Source organism: Cynocephalus volans, chromosome 16 (genome assembly GCF_027409185.1).
Source record: "Cynocephalus volans isolate mCynVol1 chromosome 16, mCynVol1.pri, whole genome shotgun sequence".
NCBI classification, from domain to species: domain Eukaryota; kingdom Metazoa; phylum Chordata; class Mammalia; order Dermoptera; family Cynocephalidae; genus Cynocephalus; species Cynocephalus volans.
Genome location: NC_084475.1, coordinates 26,235,289 through 26,257,837, shown reverse-complemented (window position 1 = coordinate 26,257,837; position 22,549 = coordinate 26,235,289). Strand labels below are relative to the sequence as shown.

At 44.0% G+C, this 22,549-nt stretch overlaps 1 protein-coding gene across 1 annotated transcript in view; it reads right to left on the bottom strand.

Moving 5' to 3' along the window:
• Window positions 1-10,356: 10,356 nt before the first annotated feature.
• Window positions 10,357-22,549, bottom strand: part of NTRK2 (neurotrophic receptor tyrosine kinase 2) — a 326,056-nt gene continuing 313,863 nt past the window's right edge. The window contains exons 15-16 of the mRNA XM_063080630.1: window positions 11,417-11,575; window positions 10,357-10,542 (exon numbers count right to left, since the gene is read on the bottom strand). Of these exons, the coding sequence (XP_062936700.1) occupies window positions 10,357-10,542; window positions 11,417-11,575 (345 nt within the window). The remainder of the gene's footprint in view (window positions 10,543-11,416; window positions 11,576-22,549) is intronic.

Genomic DNA, 22,549 nt, shown 5'->3' with positions numbered 1-22,549 from the left:
GTTTTCAGTAGCGATATCCTTTGTGACCTTGTAGACCACGACAGGGCATTTTAATTTTATTCTAACAGAAATGGAAAGTCATTCTTAAAGTGAATAAATGAAAAATGACAGAACTCAAAATACATTTTTAAAAAGTTCTCTGAGAAAACTGAAGAAAAACTAAGAATTAGAGCTCCAGTGCAAGAGGTCTAATATTTAAATGATAGGATTTCCAGAAAGAAGTAAACAGAGGAGAATTTTTAAAAAAAGTTTGTACATTCTACACAGAAAGAGCTCAGTGAATAAATATAATGCTAACTAAAACACATCTTTATAAAATTTAAGAATACCAAGGATGAAGAAAAGGTCCCTAAAACATCCAGAAAAAAAGTGATCACATGAAAAATTCAAGAATCAAGAGACTTCGGACCTCTCAACAGCCACACTGGAAGTGAGAAGACAACCAATACATGCCTTCAAAAATTTAAGAGAAATTTCCAACCTAGTATTCTATATTCAGCCAAACTGTCAATTAAGTTTTAGAATACAATAAAAGAATATTCAGACATAAATGGTCTCCAAACTTTCTCCCCAGTATGCCTTTTCTTAGAGAGCTATTGAAGGATGTGCTCTACCAAATGAAGAGGTAAGCCAAGAAAAAGAAGACATAAGATAGAGGAAGGAAGAAGGAAGGGGTTATGTTGCAGGAGAGAGAAAAGGGAAAGCCCCAAGTTGTGGCAAGGAAAGTTGTGGCAATGATAGCTGTGCACCAGGTTTAGAGGCCACCTGTCCAGATTGGATCAAATGAGAAGGTATAGGAGACACTGTCTAGGCAGATTAAATGGATAAAATATATGATTCATTTGAAGGTTTTGAGAGGAGATTTAGATTCACAGCCAAGAGTCTGGATTTGAATTAATAAGAGTTAGAAAACTAAGCAAGCAAACAAACAAAAAGATGATACTAACTCCTGAAAAAATAAAATATTATGCAGGAAAGAAAAATAATCATGGTTTACTGTGTGCCTCAATTCTGGATAGGATTTTCATTGTCATAATAATGTAAAGATGAATGATGGTCTAACCTTGTCATCTAGGAGATGACTCAGCTGGGGACAAGGCGAGAGTTGACAGCAGAGGTGGGAGCAGTGACAGAGACTTTCCTAAGCCCAGGGATGCTGGTGGGTGTGGATTCTTTGAGCAGAAGGGACCTGATGGCCAACCCCTCAAATTGCCTTGGGCAAAGGTGGACTTTAGGGGAATAGCTGGGGTATGTCTGAGAACATGCTGTCTTAGACACTGGTCTCCCAGTTGTGGTACCAGAGCCACTGGATCATGATGGACAGTAAATTAGAGACCCTTCTATTTCCCATGAGCCTGGGATCCATGGGTTATGCTAAGAAAGGGAGGCACACCAAGCGATGGCTGAATTTATTTTGCTCCTACTGGATGTGGGCTGCAGTCAGACATAGCTTGATGTAAAGGAAATGAAGAAAGTGACACCGCACACTTGCATTGGTGGCTGCAAATCCATATCTGCTAGAGGAGAGAAGGGTGTAGTTGGCCTCATAGAAGTTGTTACCTCGTCTGTGCAGCAGTTGACTTTTAAATCAGGGTGAAGGGTGTGATGTGTAAGTACGAGTTAAATCTTAGCCTGAACCTTAAAGAGATCAGCATAAGCAGGACCGATGTGAGCAGTAACTTGAATAGTTAATTGGTATTTAAACTCCTGCTGTCAATGACAAAGGGTGTGTTAATGAGTGTAGAAGATAGTAGGATTTTGTGTTGTTTTTGGATTTTTTTTTTTTTTTTTTTTTTTTGCTTGAAATGACTGATTTTGAAGTCTGAGAATTAGAAGCATGGTACCGGCACTGTTCAGCCTGCATGAAGGGGGTGAAAGAATGTGACAAGCCCAGCTCTCTAGTAGCAGGAGTGCAGCTTCCAGTGGCCAGAGCTCTGTAGGTCCTCTGTTATTCCTCCCTGTCACCTGATCTAAACATAGGCAGGGGTGGTCCTTGCACCAGCACATCAATGCATCTGCTTTTGAGTGTGACTTCCACGCAAGGACAGGGAGGTAAAGTTCCTGGTCTACATAGCATGCATGTAGTCTTCATAATAAATCATTGCTTTTTTGGAAGAATTTGGTCTGAACCTTGTTTTCATGGTAAAACACCTGTAGATGGGAGATGGGAGAAGGGACATTTAGGCATCTTATATCTTTAACCACAGGAGGCTACCAAAGAACCTGATGTTAGGCAAATGGCCACATTTGCAGAGATATTGCTGTGAGAGGTGTTCCTAAATCCCAGTTCTAACATCATCCCTTCTCAAGCCAGTACTCCACTGCTAGGCAGCTCTGTCCACTTGCAGGCTCATCCTCCCCAGACTGATGGTGGAGGGGGTGGAATTAGGAGTGCTGGGTCCTAGGAAAGCAGCAAAAAGACCTCACTGGCAGCTCTGGCTTGACTTTGGGCTTGTTTAGTGGCCAAATTCCTACTCGTCTCTAATGACCAAAGTACTGCCTCACACCCCAGGTTCAAGTTTCTAGAGACTGCCTGTCTAGTCACCTTGAACTCTGAATCTTGACTTTAGCTCCTACTGATAACCTCATTCCTATACAGCAGGTCCACTGAAGAGCTTTCTCCCAGTCTCTGAGGGCCCCAAGGCATATGGCTGTCCCAAACCTAACTACAGGGCATCCTTATGCCAGCCAGGTATTTGCAGATGTGCTGATTGTCTGGAGCTGAGCCCCGTGTTCTTCACTCTCATTGTATTGTCTGAGGATTAAATGAGTTTATATATGAAACTCCCGGGCAAATAGTAAGCACTATATTGTCAATTTCTTTTGACTTAACTTTTTGGCAAGTTTCTTAACTCCCAGTGCCTGAGTTTTCTCCTCTGTAAACTAGGATAATAAATAGTACCTGCCTCCTAGGACAGATGTAGGGGTTGAGTGAGTTAAGATTCTGTAGTGGGTTGAGTAGTAGGTCCCCCAAAATATATGCCTGTGCCCTAATTCCTGGAACCTGTGAATATTACCTGATGTGGCAAAAGGGGTGATTAAGTTAAGGATCTTAAGGGAAGGCGCTTATCCTGGATTATTGAGGTGAGCTCCAAATGCAATCTCATGTATCTTTATGAAATAGACACCCAGAGGAGAAGACACAGGAAGATGAGGAGGAGGCAATGTGGCCAGGGGACAGAGGTTAGACAGATGTGGCCACAAGCCAAGGAGTGACTGGAGCCACGAAAGGCTGGAACAACCAAGGAGCAGATTCTCCCACTGCACCCTCGCAGGGACTGCAGCTCTGCCAACACCTTAATTCCAGACTTCTGGCCTCCGGAACTGTGAGAGATTAAATTTCAGCTGTCTTAGACACCTAGTTTGTGGTAATTTGTCACAGCAGCCACTGGAAACAAATACCCTGGCACCCAATAAGCATCCAATTTACTAGCTGACTTACTCTAAAATTCAGTATGTTCATTTTAATAGCAATACTTCACCAGCATTTTTCCCATGCAAGACATTAGGCGTCCTTAAGGTTGCATGCAAGGGGTGTTTTGGAGAGGCAAAGCTAGATGGAATACACAGGAAAGCCGGTCGGGGCTTGGGAACACTCGACTTCAGGCTTGGAATTTAAATTGATAGCATTGTAATTATACCAATAATAGGAATATAAAAACGTAGTCTGGCAAAAGATCTATAATAGCCCAGACTAGGTTATGGCTGGCCAAGGCATTAGTGGTTAGACTTTTCTCCTTCCCTCCACAGTTTCTTTTGCTGGGATATACACTTAGGTCCCACAGGACACATAATCCTATTTGGATTTTTGGACAAGTTGTTTTGCCTCATATACAGCTTTGAATTCCCCAAGTCCCTGCTGAGTTTTAACCTGGTCATATTTTTCAACTCCAGGAACACAAATCTGCACCTCTGAGAGGAGGTACACAGAGGCACAGCTTCTGGGGAGTTAGAGCTCTGGACAGCGCACGGCCAAGCCTCATGTGCCTGAAGCTGTCGCCCCAAGTGCTGCCGATGTGCTGTGAGCTCAGAGGAAACACGACTGTGAAACACGGAGAAGCAGAAATGAGGCTACAAGTCCCCTGCCAAACCACCCTTATTTAGTCCTTTAAGATTTAAGAAACACCAGTGCACAGAGAGGCCCACAGACTGTGGCATTTTCAGTTTGGTTACTTCTGCTCCTGAGTCATTCAAATCCTCAAAACTGCCCAACCCTGGGCCACAATATGCAACACTTCTCTCAGAAGGTTTTTCAGGTCTGACCTTTTAGAAACCATGGTGATTCTATCTTCTCACTCTGTATGGCCCAACATGGTAGTCACTAAGCCACATGTGGCTATTTAAATGTAAATTAACTGAAATCAAATAAAATTTCAAATTCAGTTCTTCAGTCACACGGCCACATTTCAAGTGCTCACTAGCCACATATAGCTAGCGGGGACCATACTGAACAGTGCAGACAGAACGTTTATACCATTGCAGAAAGTAAAGCAATGAACAGGGATGTTCGAGTTATCCAAGACATAAGTTGAAAAGTGTCAGATTTATGGAGAGATCAGCCAGGGAACTTGTACCTAAGGCCACCTACTCTCACTACCTTCAACTAACAAACACGCACGCATCTGCAGTGACCACATCTAAAAACAAATCATACATACATACATATAGAAAAAAGAGCACACCATGCTTTGTGGAAATTCTATGCATTTTTGAAAAGTAATCGTCATGTCACTTTTAGTCTCTCTTTTGGAGGATGTTATTTATTGTAAGACATCATTTTTATTAAATACACTGTAGTACAAGAGACTTTCCATGTCAGGTTGAGAGAAGCTGGTCACATGATTTACAAACAAAACTTTTTTTTTTTTTTTTAAACACTGTATTCAGGTGTCACTTTGAAATCAGCCAAGATGCAGTGGGGCTTAGTAAAGCAATGGACCTCAAAACAAGAACCAGAAAGTATTGGCACAGAGACATCACATTCAAAGGAAAATAAACCAAACGAAAAGAGAAAGATATAGAGTTTCAAATACCAGGTCACAATTGAAGGGGAAATAGATCCGCAGAGAGAGAGATTGAAATGTGTGTGTATACGGCCCGGATATATACAAACACCTCTCCAGATACAGAAGGAAATACAGTGTTCACATCTCTAGGCAGATTCGTAAGTCATAGGTAATGATCAAGGAACATAGGAAGCAATATTTCACCGTAATTTGGCCATTTGTCAAGGGATTACATATTTAAAATCCACATTTAATTCAAAGACCTTGTATTTAAAACAATTCCAGCTGTTTTATACATTTTTAAAGCAATAATAAGGTATACAAGCTACAAGATGTAGGCCTTTACCTTACATTTCATTTTCTCCAATTATTTTTTTTTCCTGTTCAAATACATGGCTACTAGCTGCTTTTATTATGCTTGCTCCAGTATGTTGAGTGTTCAACCAACCCTCACTCAGGATTGTTCTCATTAATGCACAGACCAAAGAAATAAAATAAACATGGACCTGGCCTTGAATGCATAGGCTGAAAAATGACATCCCCATCTTTTCTCATTTCGTCTCCTGAGACGTATGTTAAGATGGCAAAATAGTTGCTTGGCGGTGGTTGTGAAATTCACAGTGTTTTGCCTGCAACACATATACATATATATATATATATATATATATTTATTTATTTGTTTATTTTTTTGCTTTGCTTTGTGTTCGTGATGAAATGGAGCAAAAATATATAAATAAATAATCAAATAAATAAGGGTCAAAAGAAAAGGTGAAAAAATGCAAAAACTGAGGATATTCAAGAACCTTTGACTCGAGCAGCAGTGATTCATTCCAGCCCTGACAACAAGCAAATACCCCTTCCTGCGCTGTCGTTTTTAACTATAAATCCCTCCCACCCCTAAATCTTTAGAATAACATTTGAAATTCAAGTACAAGCTACCACGCCCTCAGAGTCTCCACATTCCAATTATGCATTGTGAAAAACGGGCTTTAACTGCTAACGTAGACATTTGTGGAGCTGGGTCACTAGCCCTTCCTCCTATAAGATTTCCTGTAACCATAATATATGGCCAAACCAAAGGTCAACATTGAAAATAAAAGTCCTCAAAAAGGAAAAAACAAAAACAAAAAAATCGGGAAGCAAGATAATTGAGTGTATGTGCGTCTATGCAGTCATTTATTAGATACGATATAACGTTATTGGTACTATAGGCTGTACAATATGCAAAAAGAAAGGTAAAATTAAAAGTCTGTTCTTGACCAGGGAATCCTGCTGTCATGACACTTTGCAAAGGACAGCATTCTACACTGTTGGTTGGTGCATTCCCACTGGGATGTGGGAATTTCTAAGAGTTGCTCATCTTGCTGTGGGGTCTTGGACTTCTCACCATTGGCTTTTAAGACACTGGGCTCCCAACATTCCAGTTTACATTTGGAATGCTCAGACTCTGAACACAAGTGTAAAGGGGTTCACGATGGGTCAAGGTGAGCATAACACAAATGTGCAAAAAAAAAAAAAAAAAAATCATTTTTCCTCTCCTGGACCTTTGCATAAGGAGATTTGTTTCAGTCTGCATTTTCCTTTGCAAGGAGCCAGAGAAAGGACTCAATGTAGTGGGATGGCTTTTATTCAGTTGTTTTGGGAAGCACATCGTCCTAAATATATCTTCCCCCCCATGCAGTACTGCACAGAGTTGAAAAGTGCCATGTAGTCCTGCCCACACGGAGAACGGAAGCATTAACAGCAACATGACATTAAAAAGTTTTGGTTATTTAGCAGATTTTAAGCAAATTATTCATACTGCACCCTACTTATAATTATCTCTATTACTGTATCTATAAATTTATACATAAACACGCTAACACATTATGTATGTGCATTTGTATATGTATAAATCAAGTATTTATAATACACATATAAATACAAGAGAATACCACAGGTAGCACTAATGTGAACACATGTATAATATGAATTCTGATATATCCTTTATAGCATAGTTTAAAGTGTTTTCTAAATAAGCCTGATTATGACGTTGGTTCTGTGTACAAGGATTTAGCGGAAGCTGAGACCGTGATTACATACCACGGTATCTAAGCTGCTTGTCGTCTCACGTATTTCCTGTTGTTCATCTAACTCCGTATCCTGCGTCATGAATTTGTTAGCATGCTTTTATTCCTGAACTGCTTGACTGTATGTTAGAAACTCTAGTGGACAGAATCATGAACTTCAGAGTCAGAGAAGTTGGATTAAGTCCCAGTGGTGCCGGAAGCTGGGCTGAGACCTTTAGTGTGACTCTGAGCTTCTCTGAGTCCCAATTTCCTCACTTATAAAAAATAGAAATAACTTGCTAACATACATAAAAAGTGTTTGGAAAACTATTAAACAATTGATAAACAGAAATGATTGTCAGACTGGGCTTGGGCTAGAGAATTAGGTTTGTCACTGTCACTGTTGCAGTTTTTAATGCATTTGATGGCAGGTCACATTGGGTGATGATTACATTTTAGGATGAAGAGACTACCACTGAAAAACTCAGAAGACTGATAAAGGGGGTGGCAGAGGGACAGTGATGAACATTTTAAGAAATTCTGTTGTACATTCAGCTCCTTTAAAAGCAATCTGATATTCTTTCAATGAGAGATGTCTCTGAAATCAGCACGTACTCTTGAGACAACAGAGGAAATAATCATCATCATCAGCAGCAGCAGCAACAATATAACTAACTATAAAACTTTGCTCTTGCATAGAACCTTTCATTTCAAGACCTTGAGGGACTTGTCAGATGGTGTAAGGAGAATTTTTTTTTTTTTGTGCTTTTTTCCTTCAGAGGAAAACACAACTAGAATGGAACACTCCCATCTTATCTGCTTTAAACAAATCATTGCTTTAAAACTGCACAGCCCTCCTCGAATTGGATCTAAAGTGTTACCTCCTTTGCTCTCTGTTAAAATAATTTGCAGCTTCGTCCTCTAGAGCAGCTGGCCAGACATGCAGTAACAAACCTGTGTAGGTTCTCAGATCATCACTGACGAAATCTAGAAAAATTTTTGTACGAATCTGCCCTTCTTACTGCTTCACAGAGTTCCACAGTGTTTTAACGGTACCATGGGTCCTTAATCTGACATCTACGTGCATGTGTATATCATGGAGATGTGGCCTTCACTCATAGTATTATGTGTGTTCTGGAGGGTTTTTTTCCACTAACAAAGAGAACAAACACCTCAACTCTCATCTCTTACAGGCCAGCACCGGACTCGAAGGGACCGAAAGGTTCATCTTGTGCAACCCCCTCACTTGAGCACAGACGCTACTGAATTTCCTCTTGTTCTCTGTTAATTTACACTTTTGAATGTTTGAGAACTGGCTTTCAAAGCCTATAATGGAAAACAAGGTGCTCCAGTAATGAACAGGTGCAAGCAAAACCTAAACTGAGCTACTGCAGCTTCAAAAGTAAATGCAAAATAAAATGACCTAAGATGAATTCAAATCACTCCCTTTCAACCTGGCTCACGTTATAAAGATGTCAAGTTTAGCAAAATTCCCCTCACAGAGGGTAGCAAGTTTTCTTGATGAACAGAAATATTTCTCTTCTTTAGTATTACTGACCAGCCAGATAACTGTAACTTTCTACTGAAATTAATGCCCTCTTATTGCAAAACCAATGACTATGCCCAGAAGCACATCTCCAATGCTGGGTCTGGGCACTGTCTCTCACTGGCAAATTTGCTGTGCTAAATTTCTTATTTTTACTGTTTTAATGGAGTGAAGAAAACAAAACAGCATACTGACAATGGAATACACTTGCAATGAAACCACTCTCCCAACCAGAGCCCAGAGCAAGGGACTTGGCCTGTGTATGCTGAACATTAATGCATGTCATGTCCCCAGGGTGAGGTGTCCTTTCCCTTGGGGATTGACTCTGCCCTTCCTGTAGTCCCGTGGGTTTGACGTCGATGAGGATATCCAGGCTTCAGGGTCCATACTCGTTAAAACCCATCAGTCACCACCATACAATGCAGAGACATTTATACTCCGCTAACGAGCTCCATTAGCCTCCCCTAATTATATTTGTATATACCTTTTATACATCTGCTCTATCTATCTGGGGCAGGACGCCTGGAGTAGTAGTTTCTGCACACAAGTATTACTCGACGAAGACCAGGCACAATTTTGCTTGCACAGTTAGAAGGACGCTGGGAGTGGAGGATACGGGCTGGAGGAAGTGCTATCTGAACAGTTCAATATAAGAGAAACTTGCTTCCTAATTTATAGCTTATTCTGTCTTTTCCAAGTTCTTGGCTTTCCCACCTGACCCTGAAATGATCTCTGGACCAGAATCCACTTATTTTCAACTGAACCCGACAAAGGTTCAGCGGATAAGAGTTGGAAAACCAGTGCTGTCATCACGACCTATGAAGACAAATCTGGGTCTGAGCGTGTGATGCGCCATGCTGTGGCTCATGGAAGCCACATTTCTCTCTACTGCACACTAGCACTTCTGGCGACGGGAAGAGAAGAGTCCATGGCACAGAGTTCAACAGTCTTCTCTGCTCCTCAGAAAGGTCCTCAGGGGAAGGTCCCGAATACGTTCCCCCAGCTAATAGTCGCCGGGTTTTTCCTAAGCAGGGACTGACGCCAGCTGATCCCAACAGTGGTCTTTGTTCCTCCTACACTGCGGTTTATAATAAATCTTCTTTCTCTCTGGTTTTAATCTCCCATAGACAAAGGCTTCCCAGATTGAACACAAGTTTTCCTTTTCATACACAGGCTTAAGCCATCCCAAAACAACAGAACAGTAATAATAATAAATAAATAGAAGTGAATCCATAGAAACTCTCGATGTCTATACGGCAGAAGTGACAAAGTTTAAGTCAAATATTTGTTTTCCCTTTTTTTCATCCACATCAAAGGCAGGAATACAACAAGGCATTGTTAGTTGTGGTGGGCAAACTGGAGTGTCTGCTGATAGAACAAATCAGGTTTGTTAAGGCCTTTGTCTATGCAGAGTTAATAGTAATGCAGAAGCCAGATCGATTAAAAAGAAAAGGTAAGAACTGTGAAGCCCGGAAGACCCACAAAAGAAACAAAGGAAAGGAAAAGAAACACAAAGGAACAAACCGAGGGAGATGGAGAGAGAGAGAGAGAGAGATAATGCCAAACAGCAGTTCGTGCTGTGTCTGCGGATGAGAAGTCCACATGGCTGCCCTCTGAAAGCTTCTCGGTGTCTCAGCTGTTAATACTGCCACAGCGCAGGACAGCAGTTTGATGGCATCCAGCGGCAGTTAAAAGATGTTCGTCCTCTTGGCCCATCTGAGGAGTGCGTTGGACGGGACCGGCCCGGGGAAGGGCCCTAGCCTAGAATATCCAGGTAGACCGGGGAAGCCTTGGCCAAGTTCTGAAGGAGGGTGTGGACGCCCTTGATGTTCCTCCTCAGGTGGGGCTCCCGCTGCCAGCACCCCAGCATCAGCTCATACACCTCCTGGGGGCACGTGCGAGGTCGCTGCAGGACGCGGCCCTGAGTGATGCATTCGATCACCTGGACAGAGACCAGAGACAGGGTCAGACGGCGGGAAGGGCAGGGCAGGGAGGTCAGCATCAGCGCACGGAGCAGGTGAGGGCGTTTCCTAAGCAGGCCCACTCGCTGTTTATTCTTCCCAGAAGGAAGAGAGCAATGATCACAGGTTTCTATGACCGTGACTTTAACTGGCTTATATCCATTTTTCTAGCCACTCTGATTTCACAGAACTGCTGGAGAGATAATTTGTATAAAATGCTCCCAAACCTCACACTGGAACTCCCATGGGTTTGAGTTTTTACTGGCCTGTGATGGACCCTGAGTCACTTTTGTGTTGAGAATGAGCTGTCATCTTGGATAATGGGATTGGATTAAAAAGACAGACATGGATCTGAAAAAGATGTGAGGGGCCTGACCGGGAAGCTGTGCCTCAAATATAGATGTATTTGCAAAAGGATTAGAATAGGAAAACAAAATGCTTGAGTTTTTCACTAGGAAGATAATGTGCTGTGAAATGTACAAAAAGGACAGAGCCTTGAAACTGGACAATACCAAAAAACTCTCTGCACTCCAAGAGCGCTGGAATGCTACACCTGCTTTCAGTCTCTTAGAAGAGCAGCCTGAAGTGACTCCTCAGTCCCATCGCTAGAGGAGCAAGGATGTGTCAGCAAACGCTCTGACCTATTTCTCCAAAACCCTTTTAAATTTGAGAGTGACTATACTTTGGCCATGGAATTTAGGCACACAGAAGGCTATCTGGGAAGTGCTGCCCCCAAGAAAGCCACATAAGATCAATGTCTTAACTTCCAGCTCTAGAGAAGACCCCCTGCAGAGGGACGCCCCTGGGATCTGAGCCATTGGGGGGGGGGGGATCTCGGCCGGATCCACTGCACACCTCATTGTTTGACAGCTGGTACCAGGGCTGCTTGCCGTAGGTGAAGATCTCCCACAACACGACCCCCAGGCTCCAGACGTCACTCTCCGTGGTGAATTTCCTGTACATGATGCTCTCTGGAGGCATCCAGCGAATGGGCAGCATCGTGTGGCCACCAACCTGGCAGGAAGGAATCAAGAAGGAGGCGTTAGTCACCCCAAAACCAGGTGTGCAAGGGAGCTGTGGGGGGGCCTTTTGTTCTTTCCTTATTTGTACTTACTAATTTAATTGTTTATCAACACATAAAGGACATACGATTTCTTTATCCTCTCAAGCAACAGAGACAAAGGGCGGAGAAGGGTCAAAATACTTATTTCATATTATTTGCAATGTTGTTTCTCTCAAAACCAGGTAAGAGCAGAGACGGCGATGTAGTGCATCTTTATCTTGGCAGAACAAGCACATGTGCACACACGCATGTGCGTGTACGTTCTGGTAGGAGGATGCCTCCGTCTTCTAATTAACAAGACATCTTTACCAGGATAATGAGTAGGAAGCGCAGCATCCAAAGTGACCTGCCACGAGTCCACTTCATGCACAAGGCCAGAGCTTCATTCCATGTGTAGGGATTACCTGTGCTCAGTGCTGACTTGATCAAATCCCCTTGCTACAACCCAGCAGTGGGTGGGGCACAGTTATTATTCCCATTTTATAGGTAATAAGGCAACTGAGGTTCAGGTTGTGCACAGACACAAAGAACTCAGGTCTCTGGACTCCAAGCTCAGGACTTTTCCTCTACTACAGGGTGCCACTACTTATTTACAATAATAAATAAATACATTTTTAAAAAATGCCCATTTCAGTGAAATCACTGAGGCTGAGGTATCAGAGGGCAATAGCATTAGCACAGGCAAAGAAAACTTTATATGACAAAGGACAGCTTGTTTATGATTTTCTACTTCATGTTGAAAAGTTAGGAATTTTATTTTCAGGGCTGTCTGATTTTAAAACCATGAACAGGTTTCTGTATAGTCGTCTTACGGCTGGCAGTTTGCATGTTTCATCCTCTTAACCCCCAGCACTACCAGGCTGCGAGGCACACCTGACACCTGACCACAGGTGGGCTCATACGGCAGCAGGAATTAGACTTCGGGGACAACTCTGGGCCCCTGAGCTTTCAGACGACTGCCGTATAGATCTTCTGGCCAATTCTAATTCTCGATATTCACTTATAACTTATCAAACCAAGGGAATGAACTAACAGTGCCTGAGAAATGTCCTTTACCCCAGTGCCCCAGGAGTTGATGTGCCAGAAATGTCTAATATGTTCGGTGATTTCAAACAATGCTCATGGCACCAAAGAAAGCACCGAGTGTGCAGCCAGGAGGGGTTTTTCCTTATTATTTTCTGTACACAATGAGTCTGATTCTGACATGTGGGGACGTAACTTGCTAACTCAGGATTAAGATGCCCCCACATCTTTACTATTCAGCCTTCAATAAACCAAAGCTCCTAAAGGCTAAGTTGGCTTCAATTGGTGTAGATTTCCTCACTTCACACCTTCTCCCACAGCAGTGACAGGTCGCTGGTGTTCAGGAGCACAAACTTCTCTCTGGACCTGCCTGACGTCTCTGAAGGTGGTGCCAACACTTACACTCAGGGTTGATATTCAAATCACAACCAGCATGGCACAGGCACTGAGCAGTGAGAAAGGAGGCAGGTGGTGAATACGGTACAGCTGTCTTGGCACATTTCTGGAGGGATGACGATCTGCCCCGTTCACAGCCCTGTGACCCCTGTGTGCCCAGGACTTTGGGAAAGGAGCCAGCATTTCCAGATGCTCGGAGGACTCACAGGATGAGGATAGAATGATCCCATCAGGTCCCAGAAGCCCACACAGCAGTGCCACGGAGAGGACTACTTTGCTGCCAGCAGGAACTGGCTCTGCCATTCCCCAGGGCTGGGCCCAGCGCCCCTCCGTCCGTGTGCCAGCAAGGGCCGGGCACTGGCACACACATGTAAAAAGATTGTCAACTGCTGGAAAAAAGTGTTTCCAGTCCCCATGACAATCTCTGAAACCATGCTTGGGAAGCTCTGGACAGTTTACAAAACATATACACCATAAACACATCAAGAAGGACCAGGGCCCAAGCGGCATCTCTAGCGTAAAGATGATGAAATTGCTCCCAGCAGTTGTAGGACCTTGCCTAAGGTGACACGCCCAGCACTTGCTGCAGAAAAGACTGAGGTCTACATGTTCTGGCAGACCATTTTCATCCAAATAGCAAGCATTTACTGGAGACCTCCCAAGGTACGGAACACACACTGCTGTGCTTAGCTACTCTGCAAAAATAGGGATGGGGCAAGATCGAAGGGAAAAACAGTTCCTACCCGTTGGTCCTTTACCCTTCCCTTGCCCTTTCTAGGTTTCTTCCTCCCTTATAAAGAAGAGCTGAGATTACCACTACCCATCACAGCACACTATAGCGTGCAGCCAGCTCAGCTGAGTATTGTGCTACTGTTCTCATCAGACAAAATAGACCCCCAGTGGTCGAAATGACTTAAGAAGTGGGGGTCTCACCACGACGACTATGACTCTTGTGCTATTGGAGTGGTGTTATTTACAGATCCCTGAAAGAGGAGCATCTCAGACAACACGTAAAAGTGTCTGCCAATCTTCCGGAAAGGAGTGTAGGACCTGAAACAGGCATTCTTCTTTGGGAAGGAATGGATTGCTTCTTGCTAAGAGCCTTTCTGTGAGAGCGATTCGTATGTGTGACACCTTGATCTTACAGAAATTCTAAAAGATAAAAGGCTCAAAAGGCTGGGCAACTATATGGCTGATGGGGTTTCAGTGCAGGGTTATGTGGAGCAAGAGGGCCAGTTGTTTTTACTGAAAAAGACATAATTATTTCTTTTATGGAAATATTGAAATTAGCATCCAGATTTACGATCGATACAGAGTTGGGGTGTGGCGGTGACAGAGGACCATTGGTCTGTGGGGGTAACAAACAAGAGGACTCGGACAGCATGACCCAGCATGGTATTCTTTTTGATACCAGTCCCTCCAAATGTTAAAAACTAGCTCCCGCCACCACCTGCTAAATTCCTAGGTCAAATGTGCCAAATGCACTATAACCTGTAACTTCTTGGAGATTCATAATGCACTGGGCCTTATTAAAGTATCTGAGGAATTTGGCAGAAAAGAATGGATTCGACGTTAACTTAGTGAATTAAATTAATTTGAATATGTGTAAAGAATTCTTGGCTGGCAATTTTTTTCTTTTAGTATTTTGAATATATCATTCCATTTTTTTCTCACTCCAGTTAGACTGGCTATAATCAAAAAGACGGCGAAGAACAAATGCTGGCGAGGGTGTGGAGAGAAGGGAACACTCCTGCACTGTTGGTGGGAATGTAAATTAGTACAACCAGTACGGAAAACAGTATGGAGGTTTCTCAAACAACTACAGATAGAGCTACCATATGATCCAGCAATCTCACTGCTGGGTATATACCCAGAGGAATGGAAATCATCATGTCAAAGGGACACCTGCACTCCCATGCTCATCGCAGCTCTGTTCACAATAGCCAAGACGTGGAACCAACCTAAACGTCCATCAACAGACGACTGGATAAGGAAACCGTGGTATATATACATCATGGAATACTACTGTACCATAAAAAAGAATGAAATTCTCCCATTTGCAACAACATGGATGAACCTGAGGAAACTTATGTTGAGCAAAATAAGCAAAGCACAGAAGGATAAATACCGCATGTGCTCACCCATAGGTGGGAGCTAAGAGAGACAGAAGGAAGGAAAGAAAGACCACGATGGTGCATTAGATGTGCAGAGGCAGAGAACAGACCTTAGGATACAAAGTGGAGTGGGGGGGACGGGGGAGGGGGAGGGAGGCTGGGGATAATTGGGTGGGGGACATGGGGGACAATCGCAATTTGTGGTAATGGGCATGCTGCCAGTATGGATCCGGCCTTCACATGTAGGGTACGAAGGGGGACAATCAGATTTGTATCTCATGAATATCCATAACCAATAAACAAAACAAAACAAAAACCAACCAAACAAAAAAGAATATGTGTATGTGGGAGAGCAATAATGATTTACATATGTCTCCAAGACCCAGACAGCTAAAAACATACTTTGGGATGTGCAAATCTAGCAAAATACCTACTTTTCATCTGCACCCAGGCATTTGCACTGCGGTGGCGTGGATGACACCCAGGTCATGATGTCAGAGACTCTGGGTTCCAACTGTGCATCTGGCTGTTTCCTAGACTAGTTGCCAAACCTCTCCTGGGCCCTAGTTTCTCCCACTATAAAACGCAGATAATAATCTATACCTCCCGAGCTTGTCGCAGGGTAGATACTCAAGAAGACACTTGTGACAGTGCTTTATAAACTGTAAAGCACTAAATGCTTTCAAGGCGCTGCTTTCTTCTCTGCAAACATTCCTATCTCATTCCCTAATGGGATGCAGCCATTCTGGAGACACTGGGGTGGAGAATCCACACACGTGACCACCGTACCCCTCGCTCGGCAATGCCAAGTGGCTCTTCAGGTGGCAGCACTCACTGTCCCAGGTTCTCTGTCCTGTATTGCTAATGGCCAAGAAAAAGCCCCTGTTTCCTTTAAAGGAGAGAAAAAAAAAAAAAGATTCACATTTTGATTTACGTGTTTTCCCATATGACCATTTACTTTCTACTTGCAGTCTCTTTGGGCAGATTTTTCACTTTAATTCTTTCAAGAATCCCTTCTGGGAACCCACACATGCTGTTATAAATAATGCTTTCCTTGTTCTGATGTCAGGTGGAGGAGTGGTGGGACAGTCCGACAAAAGTTCAGACAGGGTTCACAAGTTTTCTGAACCCGTTTAGAACACTTCTGAACGTTTCTTCTGCAGCCCTTTCTCAGGATTTTGGAGCATGTCACAAGAGTAGAACAGAAAAGAAAAAAGAAAAAGTCACTGTTGTTACAACTTGCTGTCACATTGTAGTCACAGTCACTCGGTGTTTGTGCCACACGAAACCAGCAGCAACAAACACAATGAGACATTTGTTTTGTATTGTACTACTTGGCAACTTGCCCTCACACTCTTGCTTAAATATTTGTGAGATGGAATGCCATCCCAAGTGTGACACTGGGACTCAGCACTTCTGCTCCTGCCTGATGTGCCCAGGGCCTCGGGGGAGCCCATTCTCTCCTCCACACTCACCAGACCGAACTGATGCAAGACGGAAACCAGCCAGCCGAGAGCTGACGTGGGCCCGGCTTCATCTTCACGCACCCAAGAGCCTGCGGTTCTAGCTCCTGCTGTGCTATTAACCAGCACACTGGTCAAATGTGTAGGACTAGGGAAGCTCTTGGTCACCTCCAGCACAAGACGCTGTGGGTCTGTCATCACCCAGCACCAGCACCACTGTGCCACCATAAGCATCCATTGGCACACAATACCCCACTGTTTACACCCGATTTCCACTCAATTCTCTCACTGAAACCCCACAGTCACCCTGTGGAGTGGACACTGGCTTGCTGAGGTATTACAGTCAAGGCCTCTAAAGTTCAGAGTGTTTAAATCGCTTACCTGAAGCCGCACACTGGACCCGTCCGCACTGGACAGCCTGTGTTCAGTGGGTGGGTCGCTGTGTGCGGGTTCAGGTTTCTCCAGCCTCCCACACGTGCCCTGCACGCTGCCAGCAAGCCGGGCTGTGGTTCCTCTCTCAGGTGAACGGACTCACGCTGCTGGGAATACTTCATCTCCTTTCCTTTCTTCCTGTTTCCCAAAGTCTCCTAAAGGCAAGTTCGAGTCCCACCATTTCAAGGAAGCCTGCCTCCCTGCTACTGCTCAGTGCCTGTTTCAGGGCCCCTGGTGGAGCAGCCGCTCCCTTCTTCTGTGACTGGATCACATGCCTCAAGAGGGATGGGTGCTAATCAGGGGCACCTGGTAGGGGACGAGGGGGTGGGTGGTGAACATACCGTGTGTTCAGGTGGGTCTCTTGTGAGTGCTGCTATGTGGGGAGGAATTCTCAACACGTTCTTTCAAAGAGGTCGGTCTTCACTATCTTCCTATCCATACGCCAATCACTTCTTTAAACTCTTGATAGAACCAAGCCTTAAGTTAGGTGGATGGAAACACTCTCAGCAATTCGATGTTACAAATAAGAGCCACTTAACGAAATTCATGACTTCTTAAAATGCAACCCAAGCTACCGGGGTTTGCATGGAGTACAAGGGCTCTCTGCATTGTGTAAGAAGCCCCATTCCTTGGTCTGCCCTTGATACAGTACACGGAGGAGCGTCCACGGTGCGCAGACCTGGACCTACTCAATCTGGGAATGAAGTCCAGGGAGACTTTCTAATGCGTCATATGAGGGAGTATTCTAAAGATGGTGGCTAGCATCCCAACTTTTCAGAGGCTGGAGAAAAAGGAGAGATACTAAAGAAGGAAGTTAAAACATGAAAAAAAAAAAAGGACCGAGGGACCGAGTGACCATTGGGGCTACTAACCACTGCAATTTGGTTAGACCAGCGAAGCTAATCAGGACAAAGTCTGAGGCCCTAGGCCAAAAAGAAATCCCACAGTGCCCAAAATAAACCAAGTGGAGAAAAATAATGGATTCTGTCTTCAAAACATATCAAGAAAAGAACTGTTCTTTTAGCTCTTAATGTTTATTTTCATGACACCTCATAATTTTGACAGTGACATGTACAGGATGATCTCATTAAAAACAAAAATAACAACTGTGTTCTAGTTGAAATACCTGAGTCTGAGCCTCCTGTAAATCCATCTGTTTGAAAGGTATTTCAAGACAATAAATCCTGGAGAAAATACTAAAAGAACCCTTGGTGAAACTGTCTTGCACTAGAAATCAATTATTGTATTATTTTTAAATCAAATTGGGCACAGCTAATCAGTTTAACTACAAAATTTATTTCCTACCCAAGAAATTTGAAGGACACACTCTTTGGTCATTAGGTTGTAGACTGTGGAAATTTCTCTGTGGCTTAACAAGCAATTGCTTTTTCTACATTAGAAAAGGAGGATTGGGGGAAGTCAAGGATGTTGCTGAGCAAGTGTGAATATAAACTGGTGGCCAACAGCGTGACGACAGCCCTCGTCCCACCACCACTCCTCCTGAGAGCCTAGGCTCGTTCTCATTTTGTTGTTGCGTTTTTTTCAAATATACAGAGCACTTGCATCCCCGGGACAAGCTAATGAGGAATGCCCCGCTCGTTTTCCAGGCGTACTGGGACTAGAGAGGCGGGGACAACTCAGCTCCCCTCTTCTGTTGGGCTCCTCATTAAATGCACCCACCATCCCTTGGTCCCTCGTCCCGGGCTCTTCTACTCTGTCCATTTTTCTTGGTGTGGCTCCTCCAGTCCATCGGACTTCCCTCTTTCTTTGACTCTCCCCTCAAATCCCAATGTTGCATCTAGTTCTGCCCAGCTCATCCCACATGGCTGTGCTTGTCCCACCGCAGCTGGCTCCCCTCACAGCCTCCCTTCAGTGTTTACGAGGCACAGTGGGAGGCAGGAGCCTTTCTGCAGACCCAAAGCAAATGTCTAGCTGGCTTTGAAACCTCTGGTGATTTAAAGGCAAGTAAAGCTAATCTGGGACCTTCTAACCTCAACTAGCAAAGACCAATGATGCCTGCGAGGCCACTTTCAGCTTGTGGTATTTACTCAGTGAGCAAGCGATAAGTTGTTTGGAAGCCAAACATTTTACTCCCTTAGAAACATGAGGGCCAAAGGGCGAGCCCCATTAAGAGATGATTCGTTGTCAGAGGCTTTTGGGCGCATTAAATATTGAAGGGGCTCCCAGACCTCTTCATCACACCCTACGCCTGACTGCTTTGTTTCAGCAGTTTCTCGTGATGAGCTCCTTAAAAATTGATGAAAGCTGTGAACTTTAAGGAATAGCTGGACCTTATTTACTTATTTATTATGTATAGCATCTGCAATAGGAGGTTAAAAAAAGAGGAGAGAAACAATGTCCACAAAATCTCCCCTTGGAGAAGGACCTGGAACCACTGTGGTCAGACTGCGGGCACCGTACGACCACATCCAGGAAGAGAATTCTGCCATCACGAAGAGCCATCGGGTGCTTCTGTGCATGGAGAGGCTGCCGAGCTGGGGGACACTTCACGGGAGGAAATTCAGCCTTCCACCTGCCTCAGTCCCAAAGGAACGCAGCTCGGGGTGGGGCAGAAGGAATGCTGTGCCCACCTGGTCACCTGTTCCCCCTCTCTCGTGCCTGGGAATTGGTCACCGCTGCCCCTGAAATTGCTGTTATTTGCAGCCTAGAATATCTTTCATTGTGTTTTACCATTTTCAGTAACAATTTGGTCATAGACATAAGAGTAATGACTTAGTAACTTCAAGGCTAAGTATTTTCAGATCAGTTACAGAGAGGTTGTGCTGTACCTTCTTGCTAACCATATTTTTGCAAATATTTTTTTCATCATTAAATCTTTATCCTGCCAGAACAAGGCAAATCATTATTTGTTTTGAAGGGGAAGGTCACAGAACTATCATCACTATACATACACTTGGATTCTAGGTGAGCAGATAAGGCAAATTCAATACAAAATTTCCATTGAGAATTGATTTTATTTTTAATTCTGCTGTGAAATAATAATAATAATAATAATAATAATAATAATAATAATAATAATTAATAATACCTCGTGTTTGTGTAGCACTTTCTGCTTTTTCATAGCATTTCTACATCTATTTGCTCCTTAACAATTGTACCTACTTCAAAATATCATTGTGAAGACTGATTGAGTTGATATTAGAAAAACCTTTAGAAAGGAGCCAGGCTCAAAGTCTTATGCGCTGACATTTATATGATGATCTTGAAAAGGCAAAACTACGGGTCTAGAAACCCTATGGCTGCCCATAACTGGGAGCAGGGGAAAGTCTTGCTTTATGGGGGTGATAGAAATATTCTACGTATTGATTGTGGTGGTAGTTAAATGACCGTGTTCGCCAAAGCTCAGAGGACTGTGCACTCAAAAACGTGAATTCTACTCTATGTATATTATACCTCAATAAACCTTTCTCAAAAATAAGTAAAGCTCTCAGAACAATGCCTGGCAATAGTAGATGTGCCATAGAATTAGCTGTTGTTGTTCTATGTATCCGACTCTCTACTGATCCTGTGGGGCAGGTCAGACATGTTCTTTCATCCCAAGTTAAGAGACGAGGAACCTCCGGGCCCAGAGGTAAAGTGGCCAACCTGAGACCACACAGCGGAAGAGACTGAGTCAGGACCAAAGGCTCAGCACCCTTTCCATTCTAACCAGAGTCCGACGTGGAGTCAGTTGCAGCAATGGGAAAGGCTCTCTGCCTTGGTCAGCTCCAGCTGCCATGACAAAGTCTCACAGACTGGGTGGCTTAAACAACAGACACAGTTTATGTTCTCACAGTTTTTGAGGCTAGAAGTCCAAGGTCAAGGTTCTGGTCAATTCGGTTTCTGGCAAGGGCTCTCTTCCTGGCTAGTACATGGCCCCCTTGTTGTGGCATCCTCATGTGGAGGAGGGAGAGATAGCGGGAGCTCTCTGGTGTCTCTTCTTCAAAGGACCCTAACGCTGCTGGATCAGGGCCCCACCGTATGACCTCCTCAGAGTCCCCATCTCCAAATACAGTCACACTGCATGCTAGGACTTGAGCATATGAATATCGAGGGGACACAAACAGTCAGAATGTGACACTCTCTGTACCAGTGAGCCCCTCTGACTCCAGTGCGGTCCAGGGGAGCACGAGCAGCTCTGAATCCAAAACTGTAGCCCCGGGTCCGATCTTCTTGTCCCCAAGTGAGGCCCAGCCCCATGCTCCTTCCCTTCCTGGGTAAGTCTTGGTGGTTTCCCTGTCACCGACTAATTCTGGAGCTTAGGAAATGGCTTAAACCTGCTGTTTCCGCAGTAGCCCCAGATTCAGCTCATTTCCAATGCAAGCTCTGGGGCAACCTCTGCCTTCCCCCATCCCTCCTCTCCTCCTCCATTTCCCTGTGGGAGCTCGGGGAGAGAAAGGAGACCCTGGAACTCCCTAGTGAGGTGTAGACAAAGGCAGGATGTCTTCCTGGACTCCGTGCCACTTCAGGTTATCTCCCTCGGGGGTCCCGTCAGCCCGTGGCATAGGGAAGGACCTCAGCTTGTGCACTGTATGCTCTGCAGAGCCGAAGACCCTGGCTTAGGAGCGATTGCAGTTTCATGTTATTTTACATTTGGCTGTAATCAGGAGCAAATAAGTCTTCTCTCAGGAAAGCATAAAACTGCAATCACACGGATGTTTAAGAATTATGTCTGAACCTACAGACAAGAATTCTTCACTTTAAGAGTAAAATGAAATTAGACAGTAACGACATGCTCCGTCCCTTCTGCTAATTGTCCCCCGCCCCCAACAGCAACTCTCATCAACCTCAATGGGTAGTTTCCCACGCAGATCAATGGGAGGATGAAGACTTTACAAAGTACTGACACGTGCTGCCTGGCATGTGATTATGGTCCATCACTCAACAAATGGAAACTGTACATTCCGAGGATATACATGTCACCAACCTGCCATTTTTAAATTGTATCAGTCCCTCTCTGTTACTTATCATAGAATACTGAAAGCAGGTAATTTGTAAAGAAAATAAACGTATTCTTACAGTTGTGGAGGCCGGGAAGTCCATGATCCAGAGGGTGCATCTGGTGAGGGCCTTGTTCTGGGTGGAAATTTTCTACAGGGTCCCATGGTGACCAGGGTATCATATTGTTAGAAAATGGCATGAGCAAGAGAAACCACCTCACTTGTTCCCCTTATAAAGCCATCAGTCAACACCCATGATAATTTATTACTCCATGAATGGGTTAATCCATTCATGGGAGCGTGGTCCTCACAATCCAATCACCTCTTAAAGACCCCACCTTTCAAATACCATAACTGGATTTCCCGCCCTCTTAATACTGTTGCAATGGTGATCAAATCTCCAACACATGAACTTTTGGGGGACATGTTTGACCCATAGCATTCTGCCCCAGCCCCTAAAGTTCATGTCCTTGTCACATGTAAATACATTCATCACATCCCCAAAGTCTTTTTTTTTTTTTTTTGTCTTTTTCATGACCAGCATTCAGCCAGTGAGC